We start from the raw sequence: 16,913 nt of genomic DNA, 5'->3' as shown, positions 1-16,913 counted from the left end.
TTTTTCTCATTGCGCCATCTGAAAATTGAAATTGTATTTTTTGAATGATTTTTTAAAATCATCAGGACACTGTCATGTAGCAATTTTTAAAATTAAACAAATATATTTTGTGCGAAACTATGAACGAATAACTCTACCGATTGATTGCATAGCAACGGCTCCATTTTTATAAACGATCAAAATTTACTGCAAAATCAAAACATTGGTGTAAAATAACGATGGGAGTCGATTACTACAACATCTTGCAGCTCACCAGAAGTGCTAGTGATGCAGACATAAAGAAGCAGTAAGTAAATGATGCTAATATGAAGAGTTATCCAATTATTGCTATTCATTAACCCATTTCTTTTGAATGATGAGTTGTAGTGGTTGTAGACGTAGTGTATAAATCATAAATATACCATGTTTGACAAATATACTTTGTTACGAATGCATTCAAATTAAAATATTACTCGTTGCTAATCAGTGATTAAAATAAATATGAATTTAATGAAGGAATGTGAAAAATGGCACACGGTCCCACTGATCCGAATCAATGCCAATGGCAATGGCTAATTTTGAAAGGTTTGGGATATACATTTTGTACAAAAATGTCAAAATGGATATATAATTCTATAATAAAGAAATTCTCAGTCATACAACAACTTTGAGTCAATAACAATGTATCTCACTTATCCTCATATTGGTGACAGAATTGGGTGAATCTTTTACACAATATGATATAAAGATAAAATAACGTGATTTGAAGCACTTGTCTACTGGTGAATTTGCACTACTAATGTGAGACAAAGTACCATCTTCTAAGGACCTGACACAAAGTAATTGCATGCAATAGAAATGTAATTGGTCTACATTGATAATTCAGTAGAAAACCCAAAGGGTTTCTTTTGATCTTCTTGTTTCATAACTGGACATTAAGTTCTTCATTTCAACGGAACATTTCTTAAGCTTGAGACAAGTTCATACCGACCGCTACAATATGTGTCAATAAAGTTTCAGTCTTGATTTTTCAGTAATAAATTTTGAACATAATTATTGATACTCTTGATCAACTTATATCAAGAGACTGGATATTTTGAACAAGAAATCATTATGGGTTAATTTGGACCAGGGGGAAAAACAACTAAATGAAAATTTTAACAGAATGTCACTGTCTCAAATTAATTTCTATTGCAGTGCTGCCGAAAAGGCAAAATCAATAGGACAATGCATAGCAAAAAGCTTTGCTTTACTCAGTCACATGTTAATTTTGGTGTAAAAATTTGGTAAGGGGTAGAAGTATAGATTATAAATTCACTTTCATGAATTTATAGTGCAGCCAACCATTCAGTTGATCGAACAGCAGGCTGATATCATTGTGTCCAAAATATTTAGTTACTTACACATGTATCTTAAAGAAAAAGTAACGTTTTTCTCAATAAAAGAAAATGAACATATAAAAATGCTTGCTTATATTGTGTGCATGTAAGTAAAATAAAACACATATACTTTTAAAAAAAAAAGCGTTAGTAAATGTGTGCACGCTTTCACTTCCTGATCACTCCCTACTTCTCCCTAGTGTCTCTCTGAAAGAAAAGTCACTTCTCCCTGTTTTTCTCAAGTAGCTTGAGACCCTAATTACATGCAAAAATATGGAAAGTAATGCATTACTTTCAATTACATATAATTAAAAAAAACACTTAATTACACATTACATTGAATTACTTAAAAAATTGTAATGAATTACAGCTAATTACAATTACATTACCTCAGGTCTGAGTATGTACATTTAGTATTGCCAAAATTGGGTGGGCTAAAAAGGCAAGCCCCACAATGATCTTAACATGGATCCTACAGATGTCAGTTTTTTTTAAATAGTTGAGTGTACTGTTTGTCATAAACTTACATTTACAACCTCTTAATACTAACAGGGGAAAACATGGTAGACTAATTACAATCAATTTTACATTTAGGATTTTTGTGGTCTACCACAGAATAGTTGTATTACTTTTTTCAAAAATCATATGTGAAACAATTCATGAAGATAAATTCTGTATTCTGTAAGTGACTCACATGACTTTACACTTCTCATTTTGCTTCAAAAGACCTTTTGACTTCAGAGGAACAATTCATTTAATTTTACATTTTATCATCATTAATCTATCAGTTAAAGGAGAATTCAGTATAAAAGCAAAGTGATTTTTTTCCTCACAGCCACACAATGGTATAACTCCTTCAGTTATTCTATTCAATTTTAATTGGGCTGTTTCTGTTTGAAATCTTTACAGTTTACTGCCACATAAAAATAGTCTTTGCATATCATGTTGACTGCCACAAATTGATGTTAAGTCTACTTTATATATATATATATATATATTCACTTGCAAGTACACAACATCAATTTTGAATAAACCAAAGCTTTGATCCTTTCCCTGAATCTGAGCACAGTCATAATTTACACAACCTTATTTTTTTTTTTCAGCTATAGAAAACTGTCATTGAAATTTCACCCAGACAGAAATGTAGGTGACCAGAATGCACAGGATAAATTCAAGCAGTGTGCAGAGGCTTATGATGTTCTCAGTGATCGTAAGTATTTTATATTATTTTGTATACTACTATCTCGTTTAGCATTGAAAAAGCACCATCTTTGCAAACATAAAAATTGTGTAAAATGAAAATTATATTTACCCAAGGAGATATACAAATGTACTTAGAAGTTGAAAAAAAAAACAACAGAAGACAAAGTATAAACTGTCTTGAACTTGTACAAATGTTGGACTTCAGATATTAGAAAAATGTGCAATTTAATTTTTGCATTTAATATTTGTTCTCATCTATAGTGTGGCCTTTTTTCATTTCACTCTGATGACCATGCATTTTTATGATGCAGCCTTGTAATTACTGATTATTATTTTGTTCTTCAGCAAGAAAGCGTGCAGTGTACGATCAGTTTGGGGAGGAAGGTTTAAAGAATGGTGTTCCACAGGGAAGTGGAGAGGCAGGAGCATGGACACAAGGTTACACATTCCATGGAAACTCCGAAAAAGTCTTCAGAGAATTTTTTGGAGGAGACAACCCATTCCAAGGTTAGTATTTATACTCTTTCTGGAAAACTAGAAGCTGAGTAAAATAGTCCAGTTTTGGTGTGCCCATTTTATTTACCAACTAAGTGAGCTATCTCTGATAAGTTTAATAAACAAGAAGTTTTTGAAATTGATTCACATTTTTACTAGTTTATCTTTTTTTTTATAGAATTTTATGACAGAGTTGATGGAGATCTAAGCATGGGTTTTGGTGGATTACAAGGCAGAGGTCACAAGAAACAAGATTCACCAATTGAGAGAGAGCTGTTTTTATCTTTAGAAGAAGTGTTTCATGGTTGTACAAAAAAGATGAAAATTTCAAGAAGGGTAGATAGATTTTAACTAAAACTTTTTTTTATACAAAATTGGTTTAAACTCCACTGTGAAAGTATCTATTATCATCAACAAATTTATCGCTTTTATATTTATAGTTTATTTGAAAAATAAATGAAATGTTCATAAGTGCCACATGTAAAAAAGATATATCAACTTTGTTTAAAAAAAAGTTGTATCGTGATGACAATGCTTATTTACTTTGTTTGGAAGAAAATGTTAAAAATATGAAAATAATTATTTTAGGTTATGAATGAAGATGGGCACACATCAAGTGTAAGAGATAAAATATTAACAATAACAGTAAAGAAAGGCTGGAAACCAGGAACTAAGATCACCTTTACAGAGGAAGGAGATCAGGGACCTAATAATGTACCAGGTAACAAATACTTCTCTGGATATAAAGCAAGTTTTATTTTAGCTGTAATTACCACAATTGATGTACTGTATGACTTTGATTAATAACTATTATGTTTATGTAAGTTTTGTTAAGCTGATTTATAGTGTTACAGACAAGAGAATTTAGTTGACTGGAGTGGTCAAAGTACAATGAACAAATTCTAAACACATTTTATTAATTCTAGATTTTAATATTTCAAGTTTCATTATTTATATCATGTTAAATTATCTGTTTCTAGCCGACATTGTGTTCATTCTGAAAGACAAACCACATCCCAGATTCCGTAGGAATGGTATCAACCTTATACACACTGCCAAAGTACCACTAGGAAAAGCATTAACTAACTGCACAGTAGAAATAGTCACCCTGGATGACAGAATATTAAACATTCCTATTAATGATATCATAAAGTAGGTACAAATGTATTACTTTGGAATGATTACTGTGATTTGCAAACTAGATGCTTGAAACTGAGTTCTTCCCAATACAACCATACAAAACAGACAAACCTATCGTAGATCTCTTTTTATAAAAACAGTTTTCCCTTTTATTGATTATGAAACTTTACAATTTTTATACATAAATAATTACCACATTGCATTTTCATACTATTTTTCTGAACACCAAAAATAAGAACTTATAGACCTGCAATGGGAGATAACAGTGTGTATTGAATTCTAAATACTTGATAATAATAATAATTCCAGATCTTGATTAGTATGATAACTGACACTCATATCTTTTTTTTAGACCAGGGTATACAAAAGTTGTTCCTGGAGAAGGCATGCCAATTTCACAAGATCCAACAAAGAAAGGAGACCTTGTCATTGAGTTTGACATTGAATTCCCATCTTCACTTTCACCTGAAAGAAAAGACTTGATCAGGAGAGCACTGTTACATTGAACTATGTCATTTTTTTTCTTTTTTTACTCTCTTTTCGATGAAGTTTCAACATTTTTTTATACATATTTGATTTGATAGTAAACATACAAATTTATACATGAAGAAGCTGACTTAGTGCTGGGATCTAATCGTTTTAATTGATTATGTCTCCTAAGCAATTCATATGGACATGTAATGAATACTGTAAGAAAGCAAGCATTTTTTAAATTTCTTTTTATGAATATGGTTTTTCTTGTATTTTTGTTATACTGTGATATCTTATTTTGTATATAATATTGATTTAAGAATAAAATAAATTTATCTACTAGATTGTTTACCTGTAAAATAAAAGCACTGCATACGCACCATTCAAATACATACTAGTATACATGTGTGAAGTATTTGACAACAATTAGACATGTTTTCCTAAGCTATAAAGCATATTAATAGTGAATTCATATCTAATAATAGAGTGAAAATCATAAAGATCTGAAAAACAATTCTTACAAACCATATTCAGTCAATCTTTGGTATAAGGCTATAAACCAATGGAGTTACTCCATATTTTTTCATATGATGTGAAGCTTCAATTTGATGAGTTAATATATGTGTAAGTTTTTTCTAAGAATCATAAGTTTTCATCACATCATACACATATTTCTCATTTGTGTGAGAAATTTGCAATTGGCTGTGAATTTCAAGCTTGATGGATTGAACGGCGTTGAAACTTTTGGGCTCTGTTGTAAGACAACTTGTTGTTCGTCTTTTATATCTTTTTTTTGCATTTTTTACAAGTTAAGTTTATTTTATTTACTTCAAGCGCTGCAAACTTTCATTGCTATACTAAAAATTGGTATAATGGTATGCAGCTTCATCATGTGGAGTTCAGCACGGTTGTACTTAAAATTCTGTTTGCAATGTTTCTGTTGGTTCTTTTTTAGTTTTGAGCCGTAGATTTTCATGGCATAAAACTGAGCAACTTTTCATAGATACATTAGAAATTTTCTATGCAGATTCAGCTTAACAAGTTAAATTGGGTGTAAACCTTCTTATAAAATAACTTCAAAATTCCTTGAGCAGTTGAGGAGGAGTTGTGCTTATAACACGTAAAACGTGAAACCCATAATTTGGATTATCTCCATTTGGAGTCCTCTGACAGTATTTATGTTCCTTCATGGACAATTGCATATGATACCCAACCTTCCTATAAATTTACATAAAAATTCCTTGATATGTAAATCCTTAAATTTGAATTGTCTCCCTTTGGAGTCCTCGGACAGTATTTACATTCCTTCATGCACAATTACACATGATATCCAACCTTCCTATAAAATTACATAAAAATTCCTTGATATGTTAAGGTCTCACTAACCACTTCTAACGTTTCCATTACTTTACATGTTAATAAAGGAATTTTCAAAGTCTCACTGTGAATTCCCAGGACAAATGACATCTTAAAGTTGCATACCGTTGCAAAGCTTGGAAAAAAAGGCTTCAAAAATCATTTTGCTAATGGTACAATGATTGTAGAAATTCTTCACAAAATTTACTTGAATAAATAATACTGAAAATCCACATTTTTACCCATTCTGCCAACTGACAGCATGGAGGCAAATTACTCACACATGTAAACAATATTCATACACTTTTCTAGTTAACTACATATATGATTTTAAAGTACACATTCTCAGCTTTATTTTGACTACTTTTAATCACAATACACACAAATAATGCACTTAAAATGCATATGTCTAGGTTCAGTGTGTTTTTGGTACTACATAGGGGGGTGGCCATTTGACCCCAAAGTGGTTAGTGAGACCTAAATCTTAAATTTAGATTATCTCCCTTAGGAGTGGGCTGACAGTATTTATATTCCTTCATGCATATCAGCATATGATACTCAACATTCCTATAAAATTTCATCAAAATCCCTTGAGCAGTTTAGGAGTTGGGCTTACAAGGAATGTGGATGGACAGACAGAACAGGTGATACACCCCCAAACTTCGTGGAGGTATAACAAGGTATGCAATTTTGGCTTAATGGTTTGTACTTATTCAAGATTTTGACTCATCTGTCTATCAACTCTATTTGAAGTTATGTTTTTGCTAAAAGTATAGGCAACCCTTCATGAGAACTTTGAATTGAAAATTCAAAGGGAAGTTTCAAACTCTGTACTGGTTAAGTTGATTGTATGTGATATCAGGTGGGGTTGGTATCTGTGTATTTGAAGTACAGTAACTTGTGTTTACAGGTAGGTCCATAGGGAGTAAAATATTCAACTTTGTTCAATGTCATAAAACAAATGCTTTGAAATTTTCATACTGAAGAACCGTAACTGCGTCAAAGTTAATTGAGATATTTCTCTTGAAATGACAAGACGGAATTATTTCTTTTACTTCTACCATAATGTAATGCAAAGAAATTTACCTGTTAAAAACACAATATAGATATTTAGATTCAAAATAACAGTCCCCTTGAATTCACTTTTTGTTGAAATCAAACAAAATTTATACTTGGCCAAACTTGAAAATGGGGCCTATATAATGTTTTGTGTGATGCAGCTTGATACAGTTGTATCACATACATATATTATAAGCTTTAAAATATAATCCAATTTAAGTCGACAAATTAGATTTTGACAAGGACTGCGTTAAGATTTTATATGCATTATAAATAAAATAAAATGCTTCGCAGGGCGTTTATATATACTTATTGTGTGGTTTTGAGGGTAATAGCAGTTTTGTTGTCCACAAGGTACTTACTATTGTCGGAGGCAATGCCGAGGTTAATAGTTAGTACAGATGGGACAATAAAACTGCTATTACCCTCACATCCAGTTAATAAGTGTTTTAATATACTGAAAAACTCCAAGTTCTCTCCCTTGACATCATTTGATTTAAACCAATGGAATGAATGAGACAAAAAATGTCAGGGAAGTTTGATTGTGAAATTTACTCTACAGGAAAAATGATCAAAACTATTTCACCAGGAGGAGAAATAGTTATCTAGACGACTTAAAAGTATGAAACAGCAAAACTACTGTAATACTTTTATATAGTAAAAAAAGTACTGAAATATAAAAAAATATGATATTTGACAAATGAAAAGAATTGGACCAGATTCGGTGTGGCCCTTTATAACTCAATAAGAACAGCCCCCAAAATCAATCCCAGCCTTCCTTCTGTTTCATTGACATCTTGTGGAACAATTTAAAAGAGAGTCATTCACATTTAAAGAAACTTATACCATGTACACACATTTGCACTCTTTAGAAAAAACATCAGTCCATATACCCCAAAAAAAAGAAGAAAAACTGTGAGCAATGTTCACTAACCCTCCTAAAGTGGGGGTATAAAAAAGTGTTCCCCCTTGACCATTTTCTGTGAAAATAATCACATTTAAGATTTTGATACTACTAACCATCCTCCAAAAATTGAAGGGAATCAGTCAACAAATGAAAGCGTTCCCCAGGCATCAACATACTATGACACACAGACTGACTGAAGGGTAAAAAACTATATACCTTGGCAAACTTAATTATAATTAATCAAGTTATTGTCCAAACATGAAAATGCTTGTTTTTGGCCCCCTAATTCCTGAAAGTTTGAAGACTACCCCTGTGGTAGCACGAAAGCCTCTGCTGCCTTAGTCGGGAACTTCCCCAGATATAGCCTGGTAGCGTATGGGACTTGAGTAGGGTCCACAGTGTCTGTAGAATCCTTTATCTCAAGTTCTTTGAGGTTATTGTGATGTATAAAATCCCAGAAGCTAGGATTGTTTAATGATAATACATCATCTATACTTCGGAAACTAAGATCAAAGAATATGGCTAAACAAGGTTCCTCTTTTTGGATTAGATCAGCTATCAAGTCAACCTCATTAGAGTGAAGGAATAGGTCAGTGAGTAGAGGAGCAAAATTTGTTCCCTGAGTCACAACCCCAAAAATTGATCCCAGCCTACATTTTGAAGTGACACCTTGTACAATTTCAAAGAGATCCAGTCACAATTAGTCAAGTTATCATCATGACATCGTTAAAAATGCTTGTTTCTGATCCCTAATTCCTAAATGGTTCAAGTCACAACCCCCAAAATCAATCACAGCTTTTTTTGTGATATGGCACTTTGTGGTATTATTTCATGAAAATTTATCTTTGTACGGAACACAAACTGTCTATTAATGACGACTGCAAGATACCATAATCATTCCCCCTTCTAAGGGAATAATACATACTATGATTCAGATTTTCATAAAATTTTATAAATAACAGTTTTGTACAGGATTTCCTTGTAAAAATGTTCATTCAGTCATACATCTCAACTCATGCATCCCTCAGATCCACATGTTAGCTTGAAAATCACACTGCTGCTTAATAGAGTCTACAAAATAAGTAAGAAACTAAATTGTTACTAACAGAATGTAAATATTAAGTTACCACATAAATGTATTATTTATTTGATGTCTTGCATTTATTAAACCATACAGAATAAAATTATAATCAGGCCTGAATTACTCACCTAACCTGGAAAATGAGAAAATCAGATGTCAATTTTAAGTAGAACTAAAATCGAAATAATTTACAGAGACACTCAAAACATCATCTATCAAAGGTTTATTTCTAATCTATCATTATTTTACAGGCTAAAAACCACAAAGATAATATTTTTTTTGCCTAAGAGCCTAAGGAATTGACGTCCAACTTCAGCCTACCATGTCCAATAATCTGTAGTTTGCATGAAAAAAAAATCTATTGTGGTAATTCATAATGAGCTTTAATAAGTAACAACGAAATATGACTGGTATTTCCAAAAAAAAAAAAAAAAAAAAATCCATTGATAAGTGAAAATCAGGGAATAAGTGACCTTTTGTCAATGAATAAGCAAGATGTTGCATGCTACAAATGTACCCAACTCAACCATTTAAATTAAAGCTGGGAAAGGGAGGCACAGTACTCATCATGAGAAAGCAATATACCAAATATCTAAGCATACCTTCCCTCAAGTAGAAGCTGAGAAATCTTACAATTTTTTCCATTATGCAAAACCTAAAAAATTACTAAGCTGATTGGAGAACAGGTAGTAGGTAAGCCACAAACCTGAAAAGGGGAGACACTGGACAAATCATCATGAGAAAGAAATAGATGTATACCAGTTATCTAATCATTCCCTGCAATAGAAGTTAGGAAATCTGTTATGAAGATTTCCATTATGCAGCATTTGAAAAATTACTTAGTTAATCGGTAAACAGGATGCAGTACAAGTCATCGTGAGAAAGCAATATACCAAATATTCCCTTCATTAGAAGCTGAGAAATATGTTTCTAAAATTTCCATTATGTAGCACATTAAACAAAATACTAAGTTGATCTTTTAACAAGTAGTAGAAAAGTCACAAACCAGAAAAGAAGAGACACGGTATGATTCATCATGAGAAAGCAATATACTAAATATCTAAGGATTCCCTGTGATAGAAGCTGAGAATTCTGTTATGAAAATTTCCATTACACAGTACCTAAAACTACAAAGTCAATTAGTAAACAGGAAGTAGATGAGCTTTGAATGAGAAAAAGGGAGACACAGGACAAATCATCACAACAAGCAATACACAAAATATCAAAGTATTCCATCCAGTAGAAGCTGAGAAATCTGTTACAAAAATTTCCATGATGCACCACCTAAAAAATTAAAAAGTTGATCTGCAAACAGGAAGTAGATGAGGCACAAATTTGAAAAGAGGAGACATGGTACAAGTCATCATGAGGAAGCAATAAACCAAATATCTAAGTATTCCCTCCAATAGATGCTGACAAGTCTGTTAAAAAAAAAGTGTAACAGACAGACATGTGGACTGACGAATGGACAAGGTGATTACAATATAGCCCCTAATGAGTAAAAAGGTCCTCAAATCAATAGCAAGAAACAAATCACCAAATTTTATAAAAATTGGAGGCAATATTTTCAATAGTACAATAAAATTTCTAACATTTTATCACTTAAAAAGAGTCATACCAAACTAGTTTCAAGCCTGAATTGATCACCAGGAGTGGTCATATCATTTGATCATGTAAACAAAAAGTTAATAGAGTTCCTGCCATTGACTAACCCACCTGAGCCACATAAAGGCAGAGATAAAGGTCAAAATGTTTTCCCCATAGGGTTTCAATGGCAACTTTGAGTGCCCACAGTCATCTGTTGAGCCAAACAAAAAGTGAATCATTTGTAGCAGGCATTAAGGTCATCACACCTATCAAGTTTCACAACATTGGCACCTAAGGTTTCAGAGGAGTTCTGTGAAAATTGGCTGATCAGAAGCTTAAATAGTCTTTGGTGGCCACCTTGTTTTATTTAATAAAGCGGAGGTAAAATTTGATCACAAGTTAAAAATTGTCCCTTTTATTATTTCTGCCAAGTTTCAAATATAGGCCAAAATGTGTTTCTGCATAGGGTTTCAATGGCAAGTTTGAGTGGACACAGCAACATACTGATCCACACAAAAAGTGGATCTTTTGTATGTAGAGGACATTGAGGCCATTTAACCTATCAAGTTTCAAAGAGTAATCAAGGGAACCAAGGTTATAGCAGTAATCAAAAGAATGTAATCCAGGGACAAAGACCAGACATGGAAAACAGACACACACAACAAAGAACATAAAGTAACTAAAATCATACATACAAAGTAACGAAAGTAAATGAGCAACTCGGACTCCACTAAAAACTGGGAGCATGGACCAGGTGCACTGGTAGTGTAAGCGTCCTCTGCTTTTCTAGAAACACCCGCCGAGTTGCTCATAAAAAGTCAAGTCTGGGGTAGACAAACGAGGAAAGGTAAACTATGACCCGTTGAATAAATCAGTTTTCATGGTGCTGATGGATACATCATAACAATCCACGAGTTCATGATGACAACCATAAAACTTCTGTAGTGATGACTTCAATCTTGTAGCAACATAACCCTGTTCCAGAAGCCTATTTGTTAGACTTCTAGCACGATACAAAAAGTCTGCGTAGTTTCGGCAACCTCTGGCATAACGTATGAATTGTGATATGAACACTCCATACGCAGGAGCCGAAGGGATGTTGCCACAAATGAAAGGAAAGTTGACAATTCTGAATGAAAAGTCATCATGTTTGTCGTAAAGTTTGGTCAATAGTTTTCCATTACCATTGATTTAAAACATTGGCATCCATTGTTTCAGAGGAGTAGATCTTAGAAAATTAGCTAGCTTCTGTGTACCATTTTTTTTTTTTTTCAAATGGAACCAAAAGTGGATCTTTTTGTAGAAGCTTTTGCATACATCAATTTTGCCAAGTTTCGTTAAAGTTGGATAAGGGGTTTTCATGTAGTTGGGCAAAATGTGAAAAATTTACAGACAACAGATGACAGACGCAGAGTGATAGCATACCATATAGCAGGTTATTTTGGCGGTGTAAAATTTTGCGATTTTTCGGCAAAAAAGTATGCAAAAAAATTTTGGCAATTCTAATTTTGGCAGATACTACATGTAAATAGTGCTCTAAGTACCTATGTTCAGAGTAAATATTTCGAAGAATTTATTTTGGCGTTTTTAGACAGACTGCTAAATTATGCCAATATTAGCACACCATGAAAAGTGCCAGCTATACGATAAACTCACTAAGACCTTTTGGCTTTAGTCCAGGTGAGCTAAAAAACATTTAAAATAACAATATCAACTTACATTTACTACATCCTCTTTTATATCTTAAAACCTAGTTTTCTCATACACTCTTTGTGGGCTTCTATTAGTGTTTTACAGTTTTCTTCTCCTTTCTCTATAATACTAAAAGAAAAATGTATATACATTAAACAAAAAATAGAATACAACACTTTTTTTAGTCATGTCATGTTAACAAGTTTTGAAGTTGATATAATGACTTACAAAAAAAAGCCATCTAGCACTAATGGGCTTGAGATGATTTTTCACAAAAAATGAGTTTACAGTAGTTTCTTTTCACTGTACAGGGTTGGGCAAGCTGTAACACAGCTATTTGCTTGTGATAATCATCTATGTGCATTTCTTTTGTATCATGAAATTAATATTAACACATGTCTATACACTTTACATGTAAACAAGAGGCTCCCAGGAGCCTGAATCACTCACCTGGTTGAATTTTGCCTTTCAAGGGCAATAAATTAAACAAGAAGTTGTCCAACATTTTTGACTCAAGAAAGCTTTGATAGGACTTATCATAAGGGTCATTTCAGCAAATGAAAGTTTAAATTTATCATAGTTTTCAAGACGTTGGCCGAAAACTCTAAAAAAAAAAAAACCCCAAAAAACCCTGTCATTTTCCCCTGTCAAGGGCAATAACTCTTATAAGGAGGCATCTGACAACTTTTATGCCTGAAGACTTTTGTAGTCCTATAAATAAGGATCATTGAAAGAATTTGGCTAAACCTAACAGTTTTGGGGATATATGCGAAAAACTAATGTCTGACCCCTATGTTCTATTTTTAGTAACATCGGCCATGTTTTTCGATGGATCAAAAAACCCACAACAGCTCTATGCAGGATATCCCAAGGAACATTCATACCAAGTTTGGTTTAAATTGGTCAAGTAGTGTCAGAGGAGAAGAGTTTTGAAAAATTGTTAACGACGACAACGGACTACGATGACAGACGCCAAGTGATGGCTATAGCTCACATGGCCAGGTGAGCTAATAAAAATTGGGTTACAGGAGTTGTTGATTGTATGATTTTTTTCCCAATCATTCTGTAAAAATTGTCTAGCCAAAATGACTTTTAACATAAGAAACTTCCAGTGATACACCCTCTGAAGAAATACAATGACAATATACACTAATGAAAAAAAAAAATTATTTTTAATTAAGACTGGCATTTAAAGTTTTAAAAAGTTGGCCATATGCTGTAGTGCTTTGGGTAATGTAGAAGTGTATTGGTAACACATTCAATGTTTCTATGAAAGGGAACATGCATATAAAAGTGCATTGTACATATTTGTATACTTGTGACTTGCTTACCATATTTGAATCGCTTAAATACTTTGTGGTAATTGGTTATTTGATTGAAGAATACTATGGCAAGTTGTTTTCATAATAAGTCCCTATTTTAGATATCTCATTTAATATATAAGATACATGTATCTCATATATGATATAAGATATCCATATACACATGTAGTATATAAAATATCTACTATCTATACTATATGAGATATCTGATATTTCATACAAGAAAGCTTTTATATAATATTAAATAGATATCTTATATACCGGTAATATGTAATATACATATATCTGATATATTACTTGTGACAGTATTCTATGGCAAGCAGTTTTCATATTAATCCATATTTTAGATATTTCATATACTATACGATCACCCTTTTCCTGTTTATATACTAGTCAGGCTATAAGATAGTGGGAGTAAGTCCCTGTGGTTACAAAGCATCAAATTATCGACCAGTTAGCTTAACAAGCATTATTTGTAAAATCATGGAAAAACAATCATTCATAAAATTAATCTTTACAATTTATTTAGTGATAAACAGTTTGGATTTATTGGAGTCAACCTAAATACAACTTTTGAAAATGGAACGTTTTCAAAATGGCATGATGTAACCAGTGGCATACCGCAAGGTTCAGTGTTGGGTCTAATACTATTTGTAGTGTTTATAAATGATTTACCATCATGCGCTATATCAGATGTTTTGAATTTCATGTTTGTGGACGCCACAAATCAATATAGAGACATTACAGGAGAAGAAAAATAGCATAATTGTTCAAATGGACAATGAGGAAGTTATTCAAATGGAGTGAGGAGTCGTTACTTCGCTTCCATCCTGATTAATGTGTTACCCATTTCAACCAAGTCAACATCTGGACAAGAAGGGAGATAGAGACCTATAAGATCATAAAGGAATATACAACCCAAGAATAACTGAAGAATTGTTTACAAGAAACATCAGCTCAACAACAAGGGGAAACTCAAAGCACAGAAGAAGACTCAACATAATGAAATATTATTTCTCATCCAGAGTGGTGAAAGTGTGAATCAACCTTCCAGATAATGTAGTTACAGCACCAAACATAAAGACATTAGAATGCTGTCTAGACAAACATTAGAGAGATTGACACCCTAAGATCCATGATTTTACAATGAATTAGAGTTATACCTGAAGTAACAAAAGTAATAGTAACAGTGGTGAAGATGCAGAGCTGAAATAGAGATGAGCAGACAGACCTCCTGTGTACAGAAGCACTTAGGTACATGTACACTTGGGTATGTACAAATGTACATGTACACGAAACACAACTTATATGAACTTTCATGTTCCAAGCACACATATTTATAGCAAAAATAGTTTTTTTTAAATAATGCCACTATAGATTAGAATAATCCACCAATATCTATTCAAAATATTTCAGAGAAATCCTGATACAAAACAGCAGTAAAACATTTTCAATTGATGGCATGTAACAATGAGGACCATGAATTCATTATTAGTCAGAGTGTAATGTAAATTTATTGGGCAAAGTTCTGTTTTGTTATATAAAGCATCATCTCTTGTCCTCAGCATTTGGACCATCCAAAAAGCTGCTCCTCCTGCTCCGGACACAAGGATATAACAATTTGATCGTTGAAGTCCTTCGCAACTCAAAAATGGCAATGTTCATATGGGTTACAAGAACTGAACATAACTAGCTAGCTGTGGTTGGTATGTATATATATATATATATATATATATATATATATTTCCTCTGCCTCTTGCAGTGTTCTAAGATTCCTATTTCCCGTTACCCGGGGCAAGTGAAATTTGGGTCAGGGAAAGTTAGGTACTTAGTTACACTTTCCCATGGCAAGTTGAAAACTTCATATGCTGTAAGGATTTGTTTTCTTAGGAAAGCAGTCAGTGACTGTGGGAAAGTTGATTTTATATGGATTTTTCCTCAATTTCTGAAAAATCCTAAGACACTGCTCATCTCTGTTGTTTACCTGACATCCCAGGTTTTCATACTTTATCTTACTATGTGGTAAATCAGACTTTATAGTTCTTTGTTATGTTTATAAAGTAATTTCAATGTAATAAGGTATTATAATTTTAATAATTGTAACATATCATGCCCTCAACAGCCCATTCATATGGATAATAAAGGTTCTTCTTCTATATTCATGTTCTTTTTAACTTTCATTTTTAGGATTATAGTATTGAAATAGACAGATAAAGTATGGTTCTGCCTAAAAACCAGGCAGGTGGTGATTTATCATATTTTCAAATAATCAATGAAATTGTATAAATACATTTGTTATGTCCTAAAAACAACTCTTCCTATGTTCATGTCCTTGGACCTGCTACTTATCATGAAATATTTATTGACTGGTCTTAGTGTAAAAATTCTGTACTTTTGTTGTGGTAAATCAAAACCAAAATGTAAGTGTTAATATCTCCAGTGGGCAACTTTCATTTGCACTTTTGAATACAAATTTCTATGAGCCCTACTGAAGGATTTCCAAATAAAATATATTTGGTATTAAGAAATGAATGAATCACCCTTTATAAGCTCCTGCATGGTTTTAAGGCTGAGCTGTACTTAATATTGTGTGACTTTTTAAAGAGAGGGACACCATTGGAATTAAGCTAACTGTACAAAGTATTTACATGTAGCTTTATAGGTTATCCCAGGCAACCAATATGCTTTTGAAGAGTTACTTAAGAATATATACATGAATAACTTTTATACAGGATAATGTGTATTGCATATAGACAGTTTTTTCAATGGCTAAAATCTGTTTTATATTGTAATTATGACTGATGTTGCCTGACTAAATTTGATTGATTGATTAGGTTACCCCTTATTTCAGGACTTTCAAGTTCTTCCAAACGTGTTCAGAACTGGAAGCTGAAATCAAAAGTGAACATTTTCTAACCGAATCTGATTTTGAAACCTTTAAAATTAGCGATCTTTGTAAGTAACATGAGTGGAATTCGTGAAAGCAAAGATATGATGTAACATTCCTACACTAAAAATCACCGTCACATTATTGTATACCAAAAATATATACCAGTAATCATTGCTCACCATTCATCGCGCGCTTTTTTAGTGTCAGGACAAGCGCAGCATGGTTTTAACTTCTTTCCATCAGGACCTACGGGTTCGTTCTCTTTTGGCATCCTCTTAAGGTGTTTGTGGGAGAACTTGAAGGTTAAAAACGTGTTTTGTAAGAACCGGAAGTTTACATTATTATAGAGTTA

The 16,913-nt window shown here is 32.6% G+C and overlaps 2 protein-coding genes across 2 annotated transcripts; one reads left to right on the top strand and one right to left on the bottom strand.

The window, feature by feature from the left end:
• Nucleotides 1-126: 126 nt before the first annotated feature.
• On the top strand, nucleotides 127-5,006 carry LOC148615190 (dnaJ homolog subfamily B member 13-like). Its single transcript, XM_088589851.1, has 7 exons — nucleotides 127-286; nucleotides 2,462-2,568; nucleotides 2,907-3,068; nucleotides 3,235-3,392; nucleotides 3,645-3,777; nucleotides 4,037-4,208; nucleotides 4,549-5,006. Exons 1-7 carry the CDS (start codon nucleotides 219-221, stop codon nucleotides 4,700-4,702), a joined length of 954 nt encoding a protein of 317 aa, XP_088445977.1. The 5' UTR covers nucleotides 127-218; the 3' UTR covers nucleotides 4,703-5,006.
• A 3,913-nt stretch (nucleotides 5,007-8,919) lies between these two features.
• On the bottom strand, nucleotides 8,920-16,911 carry LOC148615189 (cytochrome c oxidase copper chaperone-like). Its single transcript, XM_088589854.1, has 3 exons — nucleotides 16,741-16,911; nucleotides 12,377-12,478; nucleotides 8,920-9,060 (listed from the first exon to the last, which is right to left on the bottom strand). The coding sequence occupies exons 1-2, from the start codon at nucleotides 16,830-16,832 to the stop codon at nucleotides 12,394-12,396; spliced, it is 177 nt and encodes a 58-aa protein (XP_088445980.1). The 5' UTR covers nucleotides 16,833-16,911; the 3' UTR covers nucleotides 8,920-9,060; nucleotides 12,377-12,393.
• Nucleotides 16,912-16,913: the final 2 nt, after the last annotated feature.

Source organism: Perna viridis, chromosome 6 (genome assembly GCF_037379345.1).
Source record: "Perna viridis isolate PV_CMFRI_1.1 ecotype Kerala chromosome 6, ASM3737934v1, whole genome shotgun sequence".
Classification (NCBI taxonomy): Eukaryota; Metazoa; Mollusca; class Bivalvia; order Mytilida; family Mytilidae; genus Perna; species Perna viridis.
Note: the sequence above shows the minus strand (reverse complement) of the source record. Positions and strands in the feature narration are given on the sequence as shown.

What these genes read in the sequence shown, in the direction of transcription:
- LOC148615190 (XM_088589851.1), top strand. Translation starts at nt 219, where the DNA reads ATGGGAGTCGATTACTACAACATCTTGCAGCTCACCAGAAGTGCTAGT. An exon ending in GATGCAGACATAAAGAAGCA is followed by an intron (nt 287 to 2,461) that starts GTAAGTAAATGA and finishes TTTTTTTTTCAG; the next exon opens with CTATAGAAAACTGTCATTGA. An exon ending in CCTATTAATGATATCATAAA is followed by an intron (nt 4,209 to 4,548) that starts GTAGGTACAAAT and finishes TCTTTTTTTTAG; the next exon opens with ACCAGGGTATACAAAAGTTG.
- LOC148615189 (XM_088589854.1), bottom strand. Translation starts at nt 16,832, where the DNA reads ATGCCAAAAGAGAACGAACCCGTAGGTCCTGATGGAAAGAAGTTAAAA. An exon ending in AAAAAAGCGCGCGATGAATG is followed by an intron (nt 12,479 to 16,740) that starts GTGAGCAATGAT and finishes TTTTTCTTTTAG; the next exon opens with TATTATAGAGAAAGGAGAAG.